This window comes from Struthio camelus, chromosome 3, assembly GCF_040807025.1.
Source record: "Struthio camelus isolate bStrCam1 chromosome 3, bStrCam1.hap1, whole genome shotgun sequence".
Lineage (NCBI taxonomy): Eukaryota > Metazoa > Chordata > Aves > Struthioniformes > Struthionidae > Struthio > Struthio camelus.
Genome location: NC_090944.1, coordinates 96855592 through 96882188, shown reverse-complemented (window position 1 = coordinate 96882188; position 26597 = coordinate 96855592). Strand labels below are relative to the sequence as shown.

Below are 26597 nucleotides of genomic sequence, written 5' to 3'. Positions count from 1 at the left end.
TTTTTCTCAATATGAGACAATTGCATCTAGTGGATCCTACTGAACATGATATATACCCTGTTTTACACAAATATGTTCTTTTTTATGCAGAAATCTCAGACTTTAGCAATCATGATTCTGTAGCAAAAGAACTGTCTCAGAAGATATGTTCATTGCCTTTTCAGGCTTTCTGTTCCCCTTTACAAAAGTATCCTGGCAAACAGTGAAGGGACGGAAGAGGAGTGGTTTTTATTCCCAGGATAACTGTCCTTCTGAATGACTGTTTCAAGAAAGAACATGCAAAGGAATGAAGCAGTCTAAAAAGAGCCACAGCCACAGATTAGGAGCTTTTCCTTTATGAGTTCCAAAACTAATTCTTCTCTAATTGCTGTTGAACACAATTGCTAACCAGTCTCGTCTACAGTTTGCCTCTATCCTGATGGGAGCCAGTCACATCACACAAAAATAAGACAGGTTTGAATAAATTCTCCCTTTTTGCAGGGAGGGGGGTGGTGGTGGAATCATTTTACCATTTTGTACAAATTCTTACATTTACCTTCCAGAAGGTCCAAAGGCATGTCCTATAATTTGAGGCCCATTGCCCTATAGAGAGAATCTATGCAGAATGAGATTTTAGCTCTTTCTTTCTGAAAGTTCACTTAAAAGACAGTTTGGAGCAGCATGCATGTTTCCAAGACAAAGTCAAGCTCAGACATTTCATAGCAACAAAAAGTAAAGCCCTAATCCCCATTGCTTTATGAATATTTTTTAAATAGACTTATGATGTATTTATCCTAAAGGATATCACAACCCTTTCTAGTGCATTGCCAAGTGTCAAAATTGGAATGTTTTGAATATCGTTATTTCCTTAAATAGTTAGAATAATTTGTAAGTTAAAGACTAGAGTAAGAAAAAAGGTCCCTCCAGAATGACAGAGAGAGGGGACATCAACAAAGTGTTATAGTTAGGAATATTCTGAAAAGATACTCTGAGAAAACAGAGTTATAATGTTTTTAAAGTGAAAGGTATATTCAACATGGTAAAATGTGTTCTGTAATTTAAGGTTTCCAAAGCTAGAATTGTTTCCCTGTGATATTGTTGGAAAGTGCACCAATAGATCATGCAGCATAAATCTCTCTTTAGTGCCTGAAAAATGCCAAAATTTTTGTCTAGTTGTTACTATGAGTTGAAGTACATGGTGTTCCAAGAGGGCATATAATTTTGGTTGAGGGATTATTTGTTAGTTGAAATGGGGTGAACCAAACCAAAGTGAACAACTGAGCCTGAAACGTTAAGGCATAAGAATTTTTTGAAGGCAAATTTTTCTGCTGTAAATATAGATTAAATACCTAGTGCAAACTATCATATAACCAAAATGCTAAAAATTGGATCAGTCTGGCAAAACCTCATCTCCTGAGATGGGATTACAGAGACCAGTCATCTTCAATGGAATGAAGAACAACCCATTTCACCCAGATGGTGACCCTTAAACAAACATAATCAAGGCTTTCTTTTTCAATTTATATGGTACTCGGGGTTACCACTGATCACAAATGAACCAAAAAAAAAAAAACAAAAAAAAAAACACCCACCCTTGTCCATAATAAGGAGTATAGAGAATGCGGAATTTAGGTGACTGCCAAACAATTTGCAAGTTTTTGGTCCTGTGATGACCAACTACTAACTAAAGCCTAGTTTTCACATACTTATTTTACAATTCAAAAATGTTTTTCCCCTTCTGCTAAGAACTGATGTTTGCCTACCACGCAAGTAAATTAAAACAAACTAACATAATGAGTTAAGATGTAGGGAAAATTTGCAATGGTACTGCAAAAGATCAGGGGTGCAAAGCAGAAAGGAAGGAACTATGCTTTTGCACAAGAGTACAGTTGCCAAATCTAAACATCAGGCTTGAAGCTGGAGTTTCTAAATCAGGCCATTCAATTTTTCTCTTCTTCCTTATTTAAAGGAGTTCAGCCAAACTAAGCTTTCTCTGTTCACACTAGGATATCTATGCAGAAATTGTTGTTCTTCTTGGACGTTTCAAAAGTGGGACTGCCAGTTTCTCTTATCTTTCCTCTATTTACCAGATCCAACATTAAAAATATCAAAAAACCCCACCCCACCCAGTTTTTTAATTCTTATTTTTAAGAACAGGCTATTTCAGATTGAACAAGAGCAGTCTTAGAAAATTTTGGGAATTATTCAAGAAAATACAAGGTTATGTACAACTGCAGAGGTAAGGAAGAGCAGAGGATAAATAGAAAAGGTGTTTTCTGTTTCCAGCTAGTGCAGAAACTGGGCTTTGTGTGTGTTACAAGCTTTTAGTCAACGATTTATTATAAGTGAGATGAATCATCAACAACATGTTACATTTGCATTTGTTTCTATGTCAATATCAACCATTGCCAATTATTTTTATCCCATTTGGAAAATGTCTTTTCCTAGAGGAAGGAGGGGACAAGCAAGGAAATTGTAAGTAGATTTAGCAGAAAGCTTCAATTTTAAATTTTACACTATGACTCTTTTTCTTTAAGCATTAAAAGAAAAGAAAAATCATCTGCTTGGCTAACTTCAGCCAATGCTTGCTTTCTTCAAAAAGGAAAACTAGGGACAAACTATTTCATCACATTCCAAAGGGAAAAAAAAAAGACAAACAATACTGAGAATGATCCAATTCCAGTAAAGGATTTATCTTCCAATGTGATGGAAAGAAAGATAGTTTCTACTTTCTAAACGTTAAAAACAATATTATACACTTGACTGTTTGGGACTGTAAGAAATGATTTGGAAACTTAAAAGTATGTTTTCCACACAGTTTTGCATTTTAAATAGCTTCCACTCTAATTTTCAAAATAAAACAGAATAAAGGCATGGTAGTGCAAGAAATCAAGATGATTTTCTGTCAGAGGCCATCATGCATACAAACTCCTTATTTCTGCTATTCATTGATAAATAATAGTAGCAAATGGAAGAAGCTAATATTATTGCCATAGGAGGTTAACACTGAGGGAGGGGAATCAGGATCCCTAACAATACTAACAAATACAATTCAGTAATTGGAAAACACAGCATGCTGGATTTACCAGCCAGTTAAGAGAATTTAACCACAACAGTCCAATTTGTTTTAGTGGAACTATATAGCTAAGATTCTCCAGTTTGCCCTATGTCATTCTCAGTAAACATTACAGAGCCAAATCTGCACACATTTTCCATTTGTAAGTCTAGTCAATGAGAAGACATTACATCAAGTCAAATTACCAGAAAAAAAAAAACCCCACACCAAACCAAAACAAAAAAAATACAAACCACCCCCCCCAAAAAAAACATGACTAACCTTAACAAGATACAGTATTGTGGGGGGGGAAAAAAACAAAATAGAAATGAAAGAAGCTAAATAAGAAGAGATAGATGTTTAGTTATTAGGAGAGACAGACTCATGTAGCAGTTACAGTTTTAGAGGATTGGGAATAGTGGTGTGAGTCAATGGGAAACTGCGATCAGTTTTGACTGTGATGTTGCAAGCTTGTGATGAAACTTATGTGATAGGATACAAACATTTACAAAAATTGAAACACGCTTCTCATCTTGAAAGATGATCATGCTCCTGTCTGGTGAATACCCTTTTCAAGATCATGAGTCTATCTGAATATGTTAGCCTGTCTCCAGAGAATGGGATTTTTCTGTTTATACCACAATATATATTTATCAGTATCTACCTATTTATATAACAATACTCTCACCATTAGTAAAGCACTTCTTATCCACTTCCTTTGATATTTATCCTGCATAGAACACTGAGAGGACATTAAAAAAAAAAGTATTCCAAAAGCGACAAACTACTATATTCCTGAAATGAAATGAGCAATCCACTGGACTCTGTTTATCATTTCCTACAATACAAAATTGTTTGTTGGGAATAAAACTGTACTCTGATTTTCTAAAAATAATAAAAAACAAATAAAAAACTCCCAAGCTCAAGTAAATGCTATTTGTGCAGGCAACCAAACAGCACCCTACCGCTCTTTGTTAAACGTCATTCTAATGGCAGGTGAATCAGACTTTTAGGCAAAGTATCTAAGCAGTCATAAACACATTTCCATTAAGTACGTATACAATAAAGGTCTTTTATATAGACTGTTTCTTGTAATGAATTACTATTCTAGCTATAGATAAAAGTATATTCCTTCAGTGCAATAACTTTCTGGAAATACAGTAACAACTTCTTTTTTACAAGAAATATTAAAAATTATTGTCACTGAAAACTGCATGACTAGAATAAAATAAAAATAGATAAATATTCTTTATAGTTTAAACTTAGAAAATTTTCTGGATTTGCAATATTTTGATATTATTTTACTTAATGAGCTTTAGCTTTAAAATGTTCTTAATTACGGAGATTGAAGAACTTGGAAGAATTCTTTGAATGTTGTTTGGTAAGAGAAACATGTACACAACACCTTCTCACCCCATCCACACTTGTAACATCCCTGACTGAATTAAGATTAAATTTATATAATTTTAGTTTTGCATAATGTCAGCAATTTTGATGATCAGTAGCATTCACTTCATTGGACATTTCTTATTTTCTCTCTCAGAAGGAAATCACTGATCATTTTCACAGACAAGGCCCAATGCAGTGATGTTTGAGCCATATTAAAAAAAAAAAAGGGGGGGGGTCGGGGGGAGGGAGGACACAGAAATCAAGAGCACCACCGGTTCCAAACCGATCTTTAAGGAAACCAGAAGTTTGCCATCCTCTTCATGCCTTCCCAAACAGTTAATCTCATCTATCAGTAAGATAAGTCTGGTACCTGCGATCAGAGAGCTTTCACAGGAAATTGACAGGTCTTTTGGGGAACTGGAACTTGAAAATCCTCTTTTACATCAAATCACACCATATTTAATGAAGAATACCATACGAATGCTGGTACATTTACCATAAATTTAGACTGTGTTTATGTTGAACATCTCCTTCTGATGTCTAGTAGGTCACTCTAAAGCTATACCTAATGCTATTGTTATAGACTTCAGTGAAAAAAGAGAGGGATCAGCTCTAACCCTCTCTGAAGATTTCTGCCACTGTTATTACCTGCACTTTGGTATATTAACTAATATAATCAGATCTATTGCTACTCCTTATTAATACCATCAGACCTCTGGAATCAAGTGTTAGTTCTGAAGGAACTGAACAATAATGATCTTGGGCAGCTAGGAACCTTGAATCTCTTTACCTAAAAACCAAACCTATGGAGCTTATCAGTATATTGAAATAAGAATTGAACTCAGAATTTAGAATGCAAAAGGCATTTATAGATGTTTGCATTCTGAAGATTTATTATACAAAACCAGAAGAACTATTGCAAAACTGTCTGAAGTACTATTTTCACAGTTTGTTTTTTTTTTTTTAAACAAAATACTAGAAGAAAAACACTTTTGGCAAAACCTTACCTGTAGCCGCTGGACATCATCTATGCATTGTTTCTCTGCTTCTAGAATAGTAGATTTCAACTCTGAATTAGGAAAGAAAATATAAATTTTAAAAGTTTTGTAAGATAGTATTTCATTGGTCTGTTAGAATAAAGGTTAAGGATTTTACGAAGAGAAGACTCATAAAGTGGTGATAGAGTTAAAAACACTGTTCCACTTTCCAAGTTATCCATCTAAAATTAATCAAACAAGCTGTATACATAAATAAAGCCAACTTGATCTCAATTTGCTATGTACTCAGCATTAAAAGATATCATAAAAGCATAGCACAAAAAACTTGAAAGAAGTCTGCTATCATTGTCAGACTTTCTGATCCAAAAAAAGTAGTTACTTATGGCTCTATTACCTATATTCCACAGAAAGTCTAGGCAAAGTGCTCATGCTTGTTCTCTCCGCATAATCCCATCAAAAAGTATTTCTGTGCTTAAACTCTGTAGATTGTGTCATTTAATGAAAGGCCAAGAGAACCCATAAGCAGGATGGTGACTGTTGACAGCTCTGGTGTTTTTTCACATCATCTATTGGCCCTCATCTGCACTAATATAAAATTTCAGATCTCCACTATGAAATAGATTGACATACAGCTCTAAATTCACATGTTAAAAGTGGGCTTGAAGGTGCATTTGGCTTACTGATGCAAGTACGTTTTATGAAACTTCCATTTCATCCTTGTCGCAAGTAACAACCGTCTCCAGCATCTCAGCCTTACAAAGGGATGGTTTGGGAAAGAGAAGCGACTAATATTTTATAAGTGTACAGTCACAGCTCCCCAGAACTGGAGACATTCAAACTGAGGATATAAAACTAATTCTTCACCTTTGGATTGGATTCTACCCCTCTTTCACTCGGGCAAAGAATCAGCATGAACTTGACTTTCAGAATGTTGACCACCTGATACTCATTTACAGTATGAAAAAATAAACAGGAATATTTAATTTCTAAGAATAGCTTCAATTATTTCCTACTTCAAAAATAACTCATGAGAATCCTAATGATCTTTTAATCCGTCCTTCATTTAATTACTGTATTTAGAGGAAAATAATAAATCTATTTGTCCCAGATTAATAGTTGTAAATAGAACAACAGATCACCAACCGTCACTGCCACAATAAAAAATAAAATAGCAGTTTTTAAGCAATTAAGAACTTCTATCTGTGCATTTTCCCTTGTAAATGGCAAAACACAAAATTCCACCAAACTGGATTCCCTTTCTAATTTTAAAAGCTGGGTAACACTCACTCTTTCTATCAATATTCATTTTTGGGATCTGCATTTTCATAAAAAAACACATTTAAACCAAAGCCAACTATCAGTACTTGAAGTTAAAAAAGAAATAGACAAAAATCTTGATTCCGATCATATTTATTTGAAGGAGAAATATGTACTGTACATTCCTGCTTTGTTTCTGCAGTGCAGTATTTTGATTGTGTGCTGGATAAAAGGAAGTACAGATTTTGTGCTGGCAATGACAGAAGCGTGTAACAACCCAGTGCACATTCAATACTCTGAAGTCCTTCGGTAAATCCTTGCAGAGAATAAGGAAGACTTCCTTTGAATCTAATTATGGAAGAGAAAAGGTCTTGTGGTTAAAGCACAGGGCTGTGAATTAAAAGCTCTAGTTTCCATTCCCTACTTTCCACAGATTTCTCCTCTGACTTTTAATAACCTCTCTGTACCTCAGTTTCTTAGCTTGATGGGGTAATAGTAAGAAAAAAAAAAATCAGCTGTTCTCTAACAGGCTTGGTGGCTACTGTTAATGATATGGATTACATCTTGTTAACTAGCATAGCCTACCCTCGTACGCAGTGCAAGAACTGAAATGCTTCTTAAACCTACCCAGAGAACATGCGTCACACTCATCCTTCTCATGTCTTTCAGGGGTAACTTATACAGCTGGCAAATCTGCTGACTATCTGCAGGAAGAGTGGAATCTGTTGTGGCCCATAACCATCAGATACAAAATGCCTAGACATTTGGCCTCCTTACTTTTTTCTGACAATCTCAGCTGTTGGAGGAGAGATGTGCAAGGGGGAAGTTTCATTGCCAGTGACAGTTATGCTGCAAGGATAATCCTTGAATATTAACAATTCTTGATCTTTTTACATTCTTTCATTGTTTACTAAAATAGTATTTGGAGTCTCATCTGACAGAATTATTCCCAGTGATAGAAAGTAGGATGAGAATAGACTACCATACGAGAAATAGCTCATCATTTCTCACTTTGACAAGCTTTGGTATGGATGAATCATGCCTTGTTGCTGACTTTTAGATAACTTCATTTAGTGAGGGAAATTTAGGATGCTACCAATGAATTAGGCACTTGCCCCTCATGGCTACTAAAAAAAAAAAAAAATTCCACACAAAAAAGCCCCAAAACACACACCACTAAAAACAGAGACTATTTTCTGGCAAAAAAATTTAATGCCTCATCTGAAGGAACTGAAGAGTATTAGCATTCTTAAAATGAGCAACTGTCAAATACTTGTTTCACAAATTATTTGGAAAAAGAGAACTTCTTGGCTAACCTTACCTGATTTGCAAAACCAGGAAATACTCAGCTAGTATTTGGACACTGCAGATTTTCCCAGGGGCTCTGCATGCAGTTTTAGATTTCCATATGGTAGAGACAAACTTTAGATGAATGTCATCTTTGTTCACACTAGGTTTTACTCCTGGCTGATGTCCTAGTACTGCATAAGACATGCACATACACATGACTTATTCTAGAGCTGTCTGCAGTCTTTTGATACTAGTAACCGTAAGTTTTCTAAAGTCATCTCTCCACCATAGCTCTTAGAAGACTATTTGAGACAGCTGTCAGAAAGAAGCGTTTGAAAAAAAAAAAAACTGCAAAGGATAAATGGAGAGCATCAAAAATTAATGAACAGTACAGTGACTAAGAAAATAGAGGCATCTGGATGCCATATGGTAGAATGGATAAATCAGTTCAGAGGTTCACTCTACTGTGGCAACACTACTTCTTACACTTAAGTCAGTTAAACGACAGCCAGTATCGCCACAGTGCTGGGCCAGACCTACCCTATGTTTCTGTGTACTTCCTGAATAACTGTTATTCAACTGCTGTGCTGACTATAACCTGCTTCTCTTCCTTAAAACTCTAACAGCCTCCTTTAGACTTGGCTTTGGCCTATTGTTTCCTTAAGTACTCACAGGTGCCATTCTCCTACCCCTCCTTTTGTAGTTCCTTTTAAGGATCCCTTTAATTTGCCACAATGCAGTAAAGTACACAAGTAAAGTACACAATTGTCACACAAGTCCCAACAGTCCTCAGGGAGAAATGGTATTTATACAACACCACTACACAAATGCACTACTCTCCTCATTCTTCTCAGACATGTATATGTTTAGATATCTGTGTTAGCCTGCCAAATGCAATACTATTCTCAGAATTAAATTAGCAATTTGCATTAAGCTTTGTCAAGTCAAGTTCTCCAGTGCTTTCAAGTATTACACACTCATCCAGAGATTTTTGATCTGAAACAGTAACCCCCGTCTCTCCAAAAGGAGGAGGCTTCTTTCAAACTATTGATAAAATTTTCCTACTTTCAAAAATACTATGCCAATTGTACCCAATCAATAAAAAAATAAATTTATTGAAAATAATAATGAAAATAAACTCAAAGAATCACATCTTAGTCTTACATATACATATAATGCAAAATTGCACTAAAAAGAACAAGGCTGATATTTCGGCAAGAGAAACTACAACTCTTTTTGGAAGTTTTGTAGACTATTTTACTACGGCACACCTACAGAAAAGCCAGAGTATTAGCCTGAAGTATTTTGTATGATTTTCTTATAGACTGACTCTCCATTTGTTGCAATGCCCCCAGCTTCTTTGTAGTAAGCTTCAGCCAAAGAACACTTAACCAATATCTTTCCTGTTTGCTAATATTTCCCATTATGCAAATCAGCATAAACTACATCCCTTACTGAAAAGTTCATAAAATCTAATAGGAACAGGTATTTTCTATATATTTATCAATATTTAACATTTTGATACAATTCTCTAGCTTATCTTTAGCTCCGGCAGGCTCATTGTTCTAAGATGGGTTCTAAATAAAAGCTCAGTACAGGATGATACACACAGTTAATTTTAAGGTTAGGCTGCCAAAACTCACAAAATAAATTCCATTTGAATCAAACTAACAGGTTATCTTTGTTCAGCAAAACCCCCTCAAAAAAGAAAAAGAAAAGAAAAAGTGTTATATGATAAAAGAAATGTTCCCTTTAACCCAAAGCAAACATTTTCTTTGTTCTTTTTTATTTTTTTATTTTATTTTATTTTATTTTTACAGCAAAGGAAATAAATATCTGGACAAGGCTAGTTTTGGTAAAGGCACCAACTTAGATTTCAGGGTGTAAACTCACACAGAGATTTAGTGCGTTGGGACTGTTTCATTTTGCAAGGAGAAGTTATATAATCTTCGAGCCTGTGCCCAGGTGGTTAGGACAACCATATGGGCGATGGATGCCTGGGTTCTAGTGCCTGCATACTTGCCTTTTCCTGTATGTTAAGTGGAATTGTGTCAACAGCAAAGGCTGAAAAAAAATCAGGTTTCAAATACTCTCTTGTGTCTAGATTCGGACAATGTCCTGGGGCATGAGATTAGCAGGGTCCAATCCCCAGAAGAAGAGAAGAAAGATTTAGGTTCTGCAGATGCAAAATTAAAGCTATTAGCACTGATCTTATTGGTGGAATTACCATATTTTGTCCCCAAACCTCTCTGAATCCAGAATGGAAAAATATTTTTTGGTAAGAGGATCTGGTGACTTGAACCTAGATTCATATTATATACGTTCAAACTTCAATTTTTAACAAATTCCCAAATGGCCAATGTAACCCCCCCCCCCAACAACAACAAAAACACCCCCCAAAACCTCTAACCCCTCTAATAGCCCTCTTCCTACACCCAACAACATTCCTTCTCTCTGTCCCCACAGAGCACATAACCATCAGTTTAATACAGTATATATTAAATAACTTTGCTATGTGCTTTGGTAATTTAGGGACAGATTGCCTAACACTTTGCAAAATTCACTCTTGGCTTACTTAAAGCTTGAAGGCCTAGTATTGCTGTCATCCTAACATATGTATAATAAAAATAAAAACTCTACACACAAAAATATCCTGCCACATTCCTCTCTGAATCAATAGTTTTGCCTCCAATTAAAGTTTTTGTTTATAAATCATTATCTCTAATTTAATACTGTATCTTTAGCCAATATAACAAATAACAACGCAAAACATAGTTTCTCTATACACAGAAATTTCAATCCTTAGAAAAATCCTTTGCTCTTCTACCTTGCAAAGGCACATATACATACAATAATTTTGTCACAAATCTGTGGTAGGCATTTACCTTTCAGGATTCATCTGAAAAATCACTCACCTCCAGGAACTTCCACATGGCAAGCATGCAAACAATCAAATAAAAAGTCACATTCTATATCTGCCTGAGTGGTATTCAGAACAGTCATCATTTTTCCCTCTTCCCTCCACGTTCTACACTTCAAATTCACACCAACAAGCAAAAAAAATTGAAAATACTTTTAGAGTTGTCACCTCAGGTAGATTTTGAGAACTGTTTACATTCCATTTAGAAATGGTCACAATACACAATTTTCCATTTTACTTCTAAGTCAATGTTCTTTATATTTTTGCACTTTGGCAAGAGTGCTTCTAAATTGCTTATGCCACACAAAATGGTCAATTTCATTTGCATTCAGTTGACAAGGCAGTGACTGAGTTAAGGAACAAAGAAATACTATATACACTGTGTCTTCAGAGTAGGAATAAAAGAGCAATATAGCAAGTAAATAAACCATGCTTCACATGAACATGTTTAAAAACTAATGATATTAACCTCACGCTAGAAATAGTCTTCCAAATTAGTAAACATTCCAAATCCATACATTTCAAAATATTTTATCTCATCAACTGCCTTCCTCTAGGTATTGGAGCACGTAAACCAGTAAAAAAACCATTTATTATTTGCACCAGCCTTTGCTAGGCTAAAACCTCAAAGTAACACAGTGAGCACAGTATTCACCCTTATGCCTTTCTAGCCGAGAGTCTGTTCATAAAAATTCTGAATGCGTGTCCATTAGCTAAATCTCCATGTCAAAAGATACACGACTTGTCCTCTTTGAGGACACAGCACTGAATTCAGCTACCATATATGGCAGCACTTTCATTGTATCTATCATAAAAAAGTGATTCATTAATCCAATAGTGGACTAGTCCAACAGTACAGTACTGCAGTGTTCCACTCTGAACTGCATCAGTGAAATTGGTGCAGAAATGTTCCCTTCATAACTAAAAGAGCTGCTTTGGTAAAAGCCACAGCACAAACGGAGTCATATGTGCAATATATTGCAGAACCATAACACAGTGCCGCATTTTTGTTGGCATCACTTATTTTGCTTGTGAACACTGGAATAAGCAATACCAGTAAAAGTAACGTGTTGCTGTGATATATAACGTCCGCTTTACTTGTGTTCCAGAGGAAGTGGTAAAGAAGTCCCAAAGAGAAACAAATCTGAAATTGACTCCACCCAAAGCCTACAAGCAATACAAATAGTTCTGTTGAAATAATGACTTAATTCTTCAAATTTGAGCAACAAAAAAAAGAGTCGTAGGACATGGAAAATTTGAGAATAGCCAGTGGTTCACCATGGAGGTCATGGGGATGAATGCAGCCTGAAGATGTTGAGAGCTATTGAATGTTAATTCAAAACCAATCCTCCAAGAACTTGCGGTATTTGCCCATCAACACTACTAACAGAAAACAGGTTTGAAATTCTCTTCTATAATTCTTTCTAAGCTACAAGAGTGTTTTTCATTTTATTCTTTTTTAATTCTCAGCTTAAATAAAGCTTTTAATGAAAGCATAGATTTCAAAAAAGTTGGCAGTGACCCCACAACTTTCAAGATAAGCTGACTTCTTAAACAAGATCTCAATTTACTTTTCAGATAAACTGCCTGTTAGCAGGAGACTGCTGAATCCACAGAGGAATACCTTACACCACTCTAATAACATTCAGTGTACCACTGGTGGCTTTCTGAAGTTTTCCATATTTTTAAGAGGAGAAAAGTACTCATATTTCATAGCTCAGAGGGAATCTAAACTGGAAAAGAACAAAGGTCACAACACCTGGTAAAATCCGTTAGTCAGCAGATGCCAGGTGCACATCTTAAAGGTTAACAAAAAACACACATTTTGCTGGCTATTTTTGATTAGGCTCATACTAGCTAGCAGTATTTCTGACACAAGTCCCAGATCTTCAAAACCAGGTATCTGTTAAATGTTAAGATATTACGTTTATGTCTTGGATTCTCAAACACAGCAGCTCCCCTCCTCAACGGCATATATCTGCATCCAAGAACTATACCTGCTTCCGTATTTTTGAAACTTTGTTCTTCATCTGGAGGTTTGGGTGGGGGCCACACAGATGGAATTCTCCTTGGAAAGCTTCCTTCAATGTAATCTGATGAATGTGTGGGTTGGCTAACTGCAGCCCAAGTATAAAGCTGGTCTTGCTGTGGTTATTAAAAGGGGGGAAAAAAAAAAAAAGGAAAAAGTTGAGAAGTTCATTGTATAAGAAAGACAAGCTCAAAATATCAAAGCTTTTGCTTCCAGCACAAATAGTTTGTTACCCACTCCTATATCAACTCAGACTTGTTTTTATGTTCTTCGTCTCCTGACAAAGACTTAACATAAATCTACGTTAAAAGAAATGAATGTTGTGGCTTTAAAGGGATATCTACTAACAATAAAAAAATCTAATCCTCTATTTATCTACAGCATCAGGAACAGCACTTTGAGATGTGAGAATGCAGTTCAGCATTTTTTGAGCATATGAGGAATTCTTTGCCACTTCTCCTTCCCTTAGAGGGAAAATAGATTCTGTTCATTATGACAGAACCTCTTTACATAGGGATAATTTATGGATTAGAGATGGAAAAATATTGCAGTCCATACTCTGTGATCTTTTTACATCAAATATGCAAATAAGGAAGAGATGCGTTAGTATTCTCCAGATCGTTTCAGCATAAGCTGAACCCAGCTATTTATTCTTTACAGCCCTGCTAATCTATTTTTCTCATTTACTTTTCTATATTCACAGAAAGGCAGCTAGAAAAGTCACTTTGCTTTTACAGTAAAGAAAAAAAAAATAGCATTCTCAATCTCCTGGCCTCAGCTTAGAATATATCCTTATTACTTAATAGCTTCAAGGCAATTCACTTATTAACAGTAGCAGACAGCCAAACTGCATGATGAAAGGTAGGGCAAAGAGTTACTTATGTTTGAAACCAAAAGAAAGTTTAGCTGACCACAGTTCAATTTGTTATTATTGTGACTCCCAGTATGCACCAACACACACACCTTGCGAGGAAATCTTATAATACTGTACAACTCTGTAAAGATCAATGAGAGCAAGAGTGTAAGTATCCCAGTAACTGATCTGGAAATATGCAAAATGTTGTAATACAAAACTGGAAAAAAATAATAAATCAAGTCACAGGATCAAGATATACTCTATCACACAGCAGTATCTTCTTACAAAGATCACATTTGTTACCCTTCACCCCCATTATTGCCCAAGTATTACAAAAAGATACAGTCACTTAGTAATGGTAAGATGTATTTGTCTTGCTGCATATTTTATTTTCAGATTAAAATGTTTACTTTTTTCCCCCCTCCTTTTACTGATCATAAACATGTTTTGAAGATGCATGCAGGGGAATTAACTCTTTTCTGAATAATTTCTATCCAATGCGACTAAGCTCGTACTTGCCAGAAGGATAAGTTTACAGAAGAGTGATAACAGCTTATTTGACTAAGAGCAGCTTGCTTAGAGCAGGCAAATGCTGCTTATAGACAAAAAGGTGTGGTTTATGGAGAGTGCTTCAGATAGCTGAGGGAAAGGAAGAAGCTGATTAGAATTTTCCAGCATGAAAAACATAGCAAAAATTCAGCTACATACATAGACCTTTAGATAAAGGCAGAAATAAATGGATTAAAAAAAATAGCAAAACCAAATCACATCAGGTTCTTTACCTAGCTCTGAATTCTAAGCGCTTTGAAAGGCCTACCTTTTTCTCTTTACTATGCTACTGCATTTGAGCTCCCAAACTAGCTTAACTAGTGTAGTTCTTTTAGTAACTAATACTTTCGCTTTATCTAATTAATACCAATTTCAGCTTTTTCACAGGGGTGTGTATTTTTGTGGTTTTCCCCATTTTTCAGTCCTGTGGGAGGGAGATAATTATACCCATACATACTGTGGTTAATAAAGAAGAGAAAAAGGTGCTGCATATTACTATTCATCTAATTATCTGTATTACCCAAGCCTTAAAAATGGAGGAAAATAAGATGCAAAAAAGTAATCCAGAGAAAAAACAAAACAAAACATCATTGCCCACTCCGCTCCTCAGAGCTGCAGAACATTAGCAATCCAGGGAATGATGGGAAGAATGACCTCAACGGAGGGTTAGCTGGGTGAACGCAGTTGGCTTTCAGTGGGATTGCATGTAGAGTTATATGACCATAAAACAAAAGAAGTTACATTGTAGATGATACTGACATCGCGTAAACGAGGAAGATAAACAGTTAAACTTCTCCTAGATAGGATATTTCAGTCATGCAAGTTCTTAAAAGATACAGTACAATCATATAACAAGGAATATTTGAAGCATGATTAGTCTGCATGAATTAAGATATATTAACAAATCTCATTGTGTCTCAGAACTATGGTACAGATGGGATACATTATGAGGGTAATAAAACGTGAAGTATCTCTGTGCTTGCTGATAGAATGTCGAGCATATAAACTATGAACGGTTATAAACTAAGACATTTCACGACTCTGACTCCTAACCCAGCACGGGAGATTTGTTTCAGAGTGTAAAAGATCACGTATTTTCTAGGTTTGTTCTCCTGTTTTTTGGAATTTTTTCATTCACTATTCAGCATAGAAGAGGATGAGGCAACAGAGTTCTCACTTATGTGGATAAATATAAACTTGCAAAGCTGCCTCAAAGAAACTTGCATTATAATCAAACCATACCAGCGTTCAATATATAAACAAGACATATAACAGCCGCTGAAATCTAATCACTTGGATACTTGCAAACAGTATGAAAAAACATGATGAGAAAAAGGTAGCTTTAAGGTCTGGATTTTCCTGTGTTGATAGCCCATAAATTACACGTAAAATGGAGAAAGATTGACCCCATCTCCACCTCCATTCCCTTCAAAAAGAGAGGAATCAAATGAATTCTTCCCAATCACTGCAGATACTGTCAAAAATTTAATCCTCTTGGCCTTTTGTCTTTCAGCTCCTTGCCAGTTAATATACTAACCCATCTCATCTCTCCTTCTCCAAAGCTGATAATGCCATGAATTTGCATGATTATCAGAACATTTTGAAGAAAGCAACATGCAGCCAGTTCTGCTATTGAATTACTCTTCAGGTAAAACAAAATAAACAAAATAATCCAAATACAAATATCCAGATTTGCCTTTGTCATTAATAAATTTACTACAAGCATTCAAGAATCAATAGACTTCCATATCCAACATTCTCACCTTTAATCTTCTCATTTCAGAGGCAATCTTTACTAGATATTTTTAAGTACAGTGAGTCAATTCTCTTACCATGATCAAGCTTTGAATACATCTGGAATTTCCACTTCATCTTGCTCAAACTCCACTATTTAGAGGGGGAAAAAAAATAAACAAACCAATCCTTTGGGAAGAAAAATAATCCCCACATAAATGAACCTGGTCTTATTTATTCAGACTTGCTTCTGTGCGAACATCGAAAGCTTATAGCGGTTAGAGTTCGGCACACTAAATATAACGTCAAGATGAGAGTTCTTGCCTCTATACGTCCTTACGCAGCACTTTCCACTGTTTCTTAAAACTGAAGAGCCCTCGCACACGGGCGAGGCAAACTGCCTGCAGGATCTGATGGTACCTAATCAATAGATGTTTTACCACTTACAGATGCTAGTGCTTAGAATAGAGTCACAGAAAGCAGGTCTGTAGTTTAACTCACTCTCTTCCCAGTCAGCTCTCACCAGACACAAAGCACAGCTTTTTATGACAAACTTTCATTCTCAGGTACCACAATGCTACATTTCAGGTCCATAATATATTAAATATTAATTATGTACCTTCACTGCCTGAGCTAAAGATATGTTAACCTGCAAGTCTTTAAAGACAGAAGCCAGTGCAGTGAGTTCAAGCCTCTAACAAATGGCATATAGGAAGCAGCTGGTGGATCCAAAACTCGAGCCTTGAGCTACACTTGCAGCAAATATCAGAAGGTATGCTGGTGGACCTAGAGCTTTCAGAAAAGCAGCTACGCATTTTTCACTTTAGACTATGCTTAATCCCCTTTAATTCCATCTAGGCCATGGAGTGGCCTAGATTAGAGTGATTATCGTATCCCCTCCTATAGGAATATAATGTGCAGTCTTGTACCCATGCTTTCGACAGCAGTTTTGCTCCTGGAGATATGCAGATGATGTGAACTTCTGTTCAATGCCACTTCAGTTTTTGTCAATTTTTAATCTGTTTCCAGTTCAAAATACAAAGATAGCCCTGATAAGAAACGGTTAAAAGATGTACAAGTGATTGATGTGAAACAGTAATAAATGTATATAGGTATGTCCAAACTGGTTGCAAAAAGTTTAAATTAGCAATATGAGACCCAAGAAGAAAATCTGACCAGAGGTATTTTGACAGGTCTCAAGAAACAAGAAAACACTTGAAGTCCAATCATGTGTGGCAAGGGGGCAAAGGTGGGGGGGACAGTGTAGAGGCATACTGCTCTGTCAGGAGTAGCCTTGCTCTTCAGCTCAACATCACATCAGATGTGGCAAATGTGTTAACAGTAACTCCAATCTTTCATACGCTACAGTGATTTGGAACTACTCTTTGTTATAGCTTCTGGGTTAAACCATGGTACAAGCATGTCCTATCCTTCAGGCCATCTCAGTTCAAATGAGCCCAGAAATTTGGGCTATTTTTCAGCAGAACATCAAGCATTCAAACTTATCCTGAAGAGGGGAGGTCATAAGAGGTTGGCACGTCTGCAGACAGGTATAAATGGGCTGAGAGTTAACACAGGGTGATAGTTAGCAAAAGGTTTCTGATCATTAAATCAATTTGTGTCAGGATAGCCTTTCTCTGGGAGGAGCTGGGGGAGTGAGGAGAGGGGAAAAGCATAACTGCATTTAAGGTTCAGCTGGATAAACTCATAGAGGAATTACATTTTATGGAACTTGGGATAAGCAGGGGCTAGACTCCATGACTCAAACCATGTTTTCCAGGCCTATATTTTTAAGTGCTTCTAAGGACTTGTGTCACATTTGTACACAACTGCTTGTAATTTTGACTTACTACCCTCTGCTTCATGTGCATGGAAGGAAAATTTTTTTTCTACTCAGGAAATTTAATCATTCTGATATACTAAGTATGCAACCTCTGAAATGAAAGAAAGCTAACTGCCTGTTCCCCCTGCATATAAATAGTTAATTGAACAAGTAAGGTTTAGTTCCAGAAAATAGAGTCAGACTATCTCAGAATGCTCCTATCAGCGGAAGACTGCTTTATTTTAAGCAGCTTTTAAAATAAAGAAATCAATACTATCAAGAATGGGAAAAGTGGTTTACTTTTTGAGGACAGGTTCAGTAACAAAGCTCTATCATTGACAGAACCAGAGCAGGGATTAAACATGGTTCTCAGCTTGTACTACCTTTGGCCATACTAATAAGCACAGATGCTTTACAAGGCTGAAAAGCAGCAAGCCAGTCATAATGCTTCAGTACATAGCTGAAATGGTATTTTATCCTTGTGAACTAAATTTGATGCATTCACTTGTTTCTCTAATTTTCTTCTTTTCAGAAAACTGAGACGCGTGAACAAAATATTTTAAAATACTTTTCAAGTGCCAAAAATCCATGAAGAATTCCTTCTGTGATCACTCTGAAATGACTTCTTCCTCCAGCAGGAGAAACGTGTGTGTTTGGTCCCCGCAAACTTTGACGAGGTTTCAATACCAAATCCTTGGAATAAAAGGGACTAATAGAGCCAATTAGCCCACTGGTTTGGGCTATCACGGGGAAAGGAAATCAAGAAACTAAGTTCCAGACTCATTATCTTGCTCTTCCTGTCCCCCTATAACTTTTGAATTTAATATAGCAAAAGAGGTTGAGCTTTAGACAAGCTTTCTTTGAAGGAGGAAACAGCCTAGTGGCTAACCTTCTAGCACACAATGAAACAGAAGAACCCCAAGATCTAGACCCTGCCTTTTTAGACATGGGACTTGAACTTCCACTTGGGAGGCCACATCTCAGGAGTGCTAGGTTATCAACTATTATTTAGACCACCTGACAGTGTGTCCTCTCTCATTCACTCTCTTCAGGAATTCTAAACTGAGACAAGAAGTTTATCCATCAGACATTGTTTTCACCTACAGTGACACAGTTTTTGCTGTAAGTTTTGGTCTTGGAAGATCTGAATTTTCCAAAGGAAGCTGTTTTATCAGAAATTCCTCTCATATCTAGTCCAGCTGAAAAGGTGATAAGTATTCCTGTAAACTCTTACTCTTGAAATCAGAGAGATATGCCATGTACACAAGTTCAGCTACCTGTCACTGTATTCTCAATTCCAATCTAGAAAAAAGATAGTGTGTTATCACTCATTCCTAAGAAAGTGAGCCAATGGACAGAGAATCATAAAATATAATTATCTCTTGAGGTGACAAGGTGACTATTGCCTTCATCCTACACACAACTATTTTGAAAATGTTTAACAGCTGGTGAAAACTTAAGATCTAGCAAGTGCCCCTTGAAGCAATTCTTCAGAATAACAAGCAAGTAAGCAATGCTCTCTGCTAAAATAAGCAGGATCAAGAGGCTTAATATCCTACATGTAAAATATGTTCTTTGTAAGTGGATATGATGGCATCACACTTCCTCCACAAAATTACTACCTTAATAGCAAGTGGAAAGGAGAAAAAGGAAAAAGAAAAGAGAAAGAAAGAAAGAAAAAATAATGCTAGAAGGCTGCAAGGTCACATGTAACAACAATAAAATAAACATGCAATTAAAATTTAAGAAGTGGGGAAACAGCATAATAGAAACACTTTAGCCCAGTGATCATTCAGCTGTTTCCCCTTTACCACTCTTAGGAACATTCAGAGTTGCTTACCACAAAAGACAAACTGTCAGTGATTGGGCAATGGAAAAGGAAGAGGAGAGATGAGGGCTTTAATTTAGCCAAACTCAACTGCCATGGTAACTGCATGACAAACAAAGATTAAGGCAGCAGAGTAACAAACTGTTTTCTGTGCTCTGTTTAACAATTTTCACTTGTTTACTTTGAAAGTCTTATTCACTGGTGACCCCCCAATGTATTGCTGCGCCAAATGTGATAAGATGGGACTATATTAAGTCTTACACATTTTATTCCTTACAATTGCAAATATGCGTGAAGAAATGCTGCACTGTTGCCAGTGCTGTGATGCAGTTTATTTGAAGGAAAAGTTCTTATAATTGAAGTCAATTCTTGGGATAGTTGCTCCTTAGAAACTGGTCACTAGCTCAGAGAGCTTTGGCTCTCTGATTCCTGAGAAAGGGGGGTGTCTGCAATCTGTTCAACTACTAATTTTCAGACTGGCATAAACAGTGCAAATAGAAGTTAACACTAAAAAAGGACTCAGTGTCACTAATTCCTCCTCCGGCTGACCTGTAAAGTCCCAACATCTGCTGCTACTCAGCAGAAAGCAAGGGACATCTTTACTTCCTTAAAAAGCATCTATATCACCACAGGTGGCCAGGAGGTGATAGGAAAGTGGTCATTTCGATAGCGTTTCCCATTTATGCTGTCTGGCTCTCTGCTTCCTTGAGGAAGCATTATTTCAGGAGCAGATGACAACCTAGACAGGCAAATCACCCAAGGTGCAGTCCCTATCCTAAACTGTCAAATACACCTATGTATAAACCACATCATAACACAGCAAAGAAAGACGTCCTCCAGAAGACGCCCATTTAGCTCTTTCATTATAGAATATGCTAAAATCATTTATACATCATTAATACATTTAAACATTTCATATACCTAACCATTTCTACATCACTAACAGCTTTACTCAACACACTACAGCATACAGCAGAAGCATCAAAAAGGATGTGATCACCCAATCAACATGACACCAGAAATAAACAAAGATCACAGCTTAGTGTGTAAAGATAGAAATGTCTTGAAACATTTCAGATGCATATGGAAGACCATACGGCTGGTTTACGTCACATGGCAAAAGTAGTTCTGGGCCTGTTCAGTAGCTAGTGTGCAACAGAGATGAAGTTTCCAAAACAAGGGTTGCATTAAGTTGCTTGCACTCTGGATACAACAGCGTGTCCAGTTTTCTTCCCAAGAATCCATACAAAAATCAGAGTAAAAAGCCTCTATCACAAAATTATTCTAGTCATTCATTGATAATTCAAGTGTTTTAAAACTAATGTTCAGGAGCAAAACAAAAACTACTTTTAAAGCTTGCAAGAAAAAAGCAAAAATCCACAATGAAGGAAAAAAAATTGACCATAGCTGAGGACTGCACAACGTGAACCAGGAAATCTGGAATGGGAAGTCATAATTAAAGACTAGAAATTTACAACGTGTAGTAATTGCAGCTACCAGACAAAATGTAGACAAATGCCAAGTAAGTCAATATTTCCTAATAGCTAACTAAATAACTAAACAGCTAACTTAAGTTGCCTTACATTGAGAGCAAAATGTCAGCTTCTTTTACTGGTGTCTGAGCAGCTTCTATTCTAACCGAGACGTATGTATTCTACATACATAACTGATGGCTCTCCAAAGACCACCATTTTCTAGCTCCTATGATACATGACTAACAGAGGAGCTAAACAGGAGATGAGATCTTTAATTGTTGGAAGTTATGATCCTACTAACAGGTGCTTGTAAAACTTATGTTTGTGGTATACGTTCTTGCCAAAGATGAACTGTTTAGCCAGCTTGACTTTGTGTTGATTTTACTCTAATAGGATAATAAAATGAGGTAATGTGCTAAAAAGCTTAGGACTACAACTGCACTGTAGTAATAAGATTATTTAGTAACATACCACAGCCATTAGGGACGGACAGATAGATTTCCAAAAAGTGTTTATTTCTTACATACCCCTTAGCCAGAGGATATTTCATTTTTGTTTAATGGGGGGAGGCAGAGGCCCACACTAAAGCTTGAAACGTCCGGAGAGAAAGAAAAGGAAAGATTTTTGAGGAGTTACTGAGAAAAAGACAAAAGATTTGGATATACAGTGGTAAGAAAGAGAGAACTAAAGGTGGCCACTGAGCATAAGTAGTATGGAAGATGAGAATGTAATCAGACGTGTGACAGCAAACATTTCAAGACAGCAGAAAAAGTTCAGCATTAGCCATATTATTTTAAATTTACTGGAGGGCATCCAGAAAAGGAGATCAGAGAGAGAGAATACAACTTTTAAATAATCTGTTTATATTCATCTTAGGCCATGAGAAATAGATCATACACTGAACAAAATTTACTGAAGTATTTTCATAAACTGTAACTTAACATCTTTAAAAAACAAAATTTATCTGTGGGACCACATTTAAGAGGGGAAAATGGATCAGATTCAAAAGAATAAAATAATAATGGAAACCTCAGAAATACATGGGATCAGTAACAGAAGAAGAAAAGGAGGGGTCCAAGGAAGGATTTCAGTGGAAAATGTTGGCAACCCCACAAAAAAACAGGCTGAAGGAGTGACCTAAGAGGCTTGATAAGAACCAGACTAAGACAGAATCAAAACAGCCAAACAAGTAACATTAAGGAATAAGTGATCACCAAAGCTGGATACAGCAGGGAGGAAGGACAATGAGATGGGAGACAAACCTGTCTCTGAGCAGGGCAGGGTTACTGGAACTCTGTTGACAGCAGTTTAAGCTGAGTGAAAAGGACGCCAGCCAAACTGGAGGAGATCCAGGATGGAACTGGAGGCAGTACTGTTAAGCGGCACATCTGATGAACTCAGAGATGAAGGAAGAACATAGGACTGGCTGTGCTCCCAACTCTAGATATTAAGGGCAAAGATGATACATCTCCTAATTCTAAACGGGTAAAATTTTAAATATTGCTTAATACTAGTTGAATTCCTCCATTTTTTAAATCAAGCATAACTTAAATCAACATTAAAATCCTGTATTGTGCTAAATGAAGGAAAAAAAAGAAAAGAAAAAGAAAACCTAAATAAACAAACAGCAAAGTACAGATATGGAGAGAGATGCAAGAGGGTACCCACGAGTCACACACTGTACATGTCCTATTGTAAGTAATAAAGTGTAATAATTTTTTCCACACTAGCTACTTATTGTTTCATTTTCTTACATAACTATTTGCATTTATTTTTGTAAGATATTTTGCTTGCTGACTCTGTGAAGCAAAATCATCTAGGAGTCGTCCAATTTTGAAGAAGTTCTAAGCTATAAGAGTTTATACTGCAGGTTCTAAACTTTGTCACCCTTATAGGGCTTGTGCAATAAACAGATAGCAGTACCTGTACTCTGGTCACCTGAACTGAAGCATAAACATACTTGCAAACTCAATAGCAGCAGCTCCCACCGTTGTACCATCTGATACACACATGCAAGTGTTGGGATCCTACTGTTTAAGGCAGTAGATGTATGCTTCTTTGAAGTAGATTGTACTACTTGCTGAGCATACATACATAAGCCTTACGCCACTTTTGTCATTATTGTTTTACAGGAGCGCTATCTATTTAGGGTTCTTACAGAGAAAAAATAGCTGAGAATTTGTGGCTTTCTGGTATCCCAGTTCAAACTAAAACCATTGGTAAGACCTCTTAAATTGCCGCTTTGAAACAATGTTCACATGATTCTAGGCTAGAACACTTCCTTTTCAGACCGTTCATCCTGTTGGATATGTTCAATGAAAGATACGTAGAATAATTCTCTTACTCAAAGAAGCAGGGTATGCCAATAAACAACAAAAGAGTCTCCTCTGCTTCTTTCCAAACGTTTAATTTCTTAAAGCCTATTTATAAAAAAGATAAATTTTGTCTTCATCTAACATTATATTCAAAACTAATGGCGGAACAGGTTAACTGAGTATACAGTAAAACCAGGATTACTGAAAATGCTGGCAAATTATATTAAGTAAACTGAAAAATAAGAAAAATGTTTTTCAGTAACCTTATGAGATACTTTCAGATGGAGTATGATTTTAAGTTCCCTGAATAACGTCAGCTTTATATAGTCACACCCCTTTTTCAATTAATTTAAAAAGCCCGTCTGAAAATGCCTTAAATATTGCTTTTTTAAAAAAAAGATAAAGATTGAATGTTGTTAGAGAGACCATTGAACAATTTTATTCAAAAGGCTACCTAGGAAAGTTTGTTTTAACAATTTATCCATACACATTTGTTCTAATTATAGTCACATTACCTTTATCAGCTGTGCTAAGCTATTCTTCAGGAAAGCTGAGAAAGATTTAAAAAGTTAAAAAGATCCAAGTACTCTCATACTTCTGTCAAACACTTATTAAATAGTCCTAACCAAATCACATAAAAATTCTGTGCTTCAGGTTCTTCAAGTGTGCAATGGAGAAAGTTTTAACCCTACCAGGAATGTATTAAGAAGATTAGTTAATATGTGTACAATATTTTGAAATTATTTAGTGAAGAGAAAAAATACTATCTTCAGTCACATAAACCAGTACAAAAAAAAAAAAACCTGTGCTAAAGATAAAATATTGATGGCAAGGATCAAAAGAAGTCCACTGTAAAATTTCAATGGTTATACAGTATCATACAATAGAATCACATCCTAATATTGAATTCATCACCCAAGGGGAAGGAAGAGTATGTTAGGCCATGTCTATATCACAGTCTCCAAGTTTTATAACTCCATGTAAATGTGACTAATAACAGCACTCTAGCCAGCTAACCCAAAGGCATAGACAACACTCTAGTTAGAATGCCAGCAATTGAGTTGCACTGTCCTTACACTATTTCATATTAAATGTCAGACTTTTTAGGGTGTATATCTAGCATAGATATCCTGTTTGGCTTCTGTAGTTTCATGATATCCAGTATTCAGCTGTTTTCTTAATTTACATTTTTGTTGAACCAGCTGTTGGACAGAAGTGTTGGTAGTCCTATACAGCACTTGAATTCAAAGAAAAAAGCTTAATGAAAACATCAGATACAGAACACCAGTATAGCAGACTAAGAGATGAACTAAAATGTTAAAAAAATGAAGTTATGGGAGAACCTTTTAAAACTTAAGCTTACCCAGATATAAAAGTGTACGTGCCTGAGTTGGCCACATTTTTAAGGCCAATTTTGATTAACAGGAATAACAGATCTCTCTCAGGGCTGACTTCGGAATCATGAGCCTTTGATAATTCATGTCCCTCATGGCAGAGCAGACTGAGGTAACTTTTTTGGTACTTACATCAAATGTGGGTGTGCTTTGTTGGGCACTCTGATTACATGGTTCTCTGAAGCAATCAGTGAAGGGAAGCAAAAGACCCATTGCAATAATACGAGAACACAGTTTTTCTGCTTCTTCTTGTGGTGCATTCTCCTGCTGGCTGAACAGCTTTTCCAGCAGAGTTCGCCCTGCCAAGGTGATGACACAGATCAATAAGAATTTGTAGTTATCTATGAGATATAGAGATTAAGGCATTGCAACATGTATTAAAAATTTCGAGGAGTATTTTAAGTAGAATAAATAAAGTTTACCAGCATTCTTGAGAAAAACATCCAATTATAAATCTTTAATATAAAATGTTTCCATAGAGTCATTTGAACTGATCTACAGCATGATTAATTAGGACATCCCAGAAAACATATTAGGTTGGCTGCACAATGGAGTAGGAACAAGAACCATGAGATGCTATTGCAACATCAATTTCCTATTTATTGGTATTATACAATTATCCTGTTGGGAAAACTGAGATATTACCAAGAAATGAAATAACATTTTCCAAGGGTGTCACACACAGTCATAGAATCAGCTCCCAACTCTTCGAATAAGCCTTTGTTTTTTGAATTACAAAGTGATCCTAGTCTTTAAGAAATTGTGCTCCAGTTCTGTGGAGAAACTCTCAATAGAATAATAATACCGCCCCCCGCCCCCCCAGTAACTACTCTGCTTAAGATGATATTTAGCAACTCCAGAGCAGCAGAGTGCTCCAGTCTAAAATGCAGTGCTGCAAGGCCCGGTACAGAATTTGGGGAAATCTTTTGTAGAGTCAGAAGAGTGACCTGTTTCCGTTACAGGGTCAGCTTTCATGATCCCGATGCTTTCTTTGCTCTCTCACCACTTCACGAAAGCAAGGTATGTCTTGCAGAGCATGTTACAGAAGATGACGCTAGAGGTCTGAAAGAACTTTGTGCTGTGTAAAGTTAGCCAGAAAGAGACTTAAAGAAATTGATTCGTTATATACGCAGGCTGTACTAAAATCTACACTGTAAGAATATGAAATTGCTTGATTAAGCTCTAAAATGTAAAAAGATGCCAAACTTGGGACTTACAAGATATAAAGAGATGAAATAGACCTACTGGAAGAGAAAAGGTTGAGGGAGTACTAAAGTTAATTGCATATTTTTGTAAGAACTAACTGCAAATGCAATTTGTACCTAAATCATTTTCTTTTTTTTCCACTAACTGGAAGCCAAAGGTATCTTTAAAAAAAAAAAATGTACTACACTAAAAGGAAGCATTTCAGTGTCAGTTAAAGTAATAACAAAATACTGCTTTTCACATTAAAATGCAAGATATATAAAGCATTTCTATTCAAATTCTGATCTTTTCAAATTGCAAGATTTCATAGTGTCTTTTTAATGCACAAAAAAGGGATTTTTTTAAACATCTGCATCTGATTTAGATATAATATTGTAAATATCATTTAGCCCAAAGTTTCCATATTATTTTAACTTCATGCGGCAATGCTACCTAAAATAAATAACGCATTGAAATGTAGAAAAGTCATTTCTAAGATTTTTCTCTCCACATCTAACCATT

At 36.1% G+C, this 26597-nt stretch overlaps 1 protein-coding gene across 2 annotated transcripts in view; it reads right to left on the bottom strand.

Moving 5' to 3' along the window:
- FMN2 (formin 2) overlaps positions 1-26597 on the bottom strand; it is a 195273-nt gene that overhangs the window by 125024 nt on the left and 43652 nt on the right. For both annotated transcript variants that reach the window (XM_068939260.1, XM_068939261.1), the window contains exons 3-5: positions 25023-25189; positions 12886-13033; positions 5431-5492 (exon numbers count right to left, since the gene is read on the bottom strand). In XM_068939260.1, coding sequence (XP_068795361.1) covers positions 5431-5492; positions 12886-13033; positions 25023-25189 — 377 coding nt within the window. The remainder of the gene's footprint in view (positions 1-5430; positions 5493-12885; positions 13034-25022; positions 25190-26597) is intronic.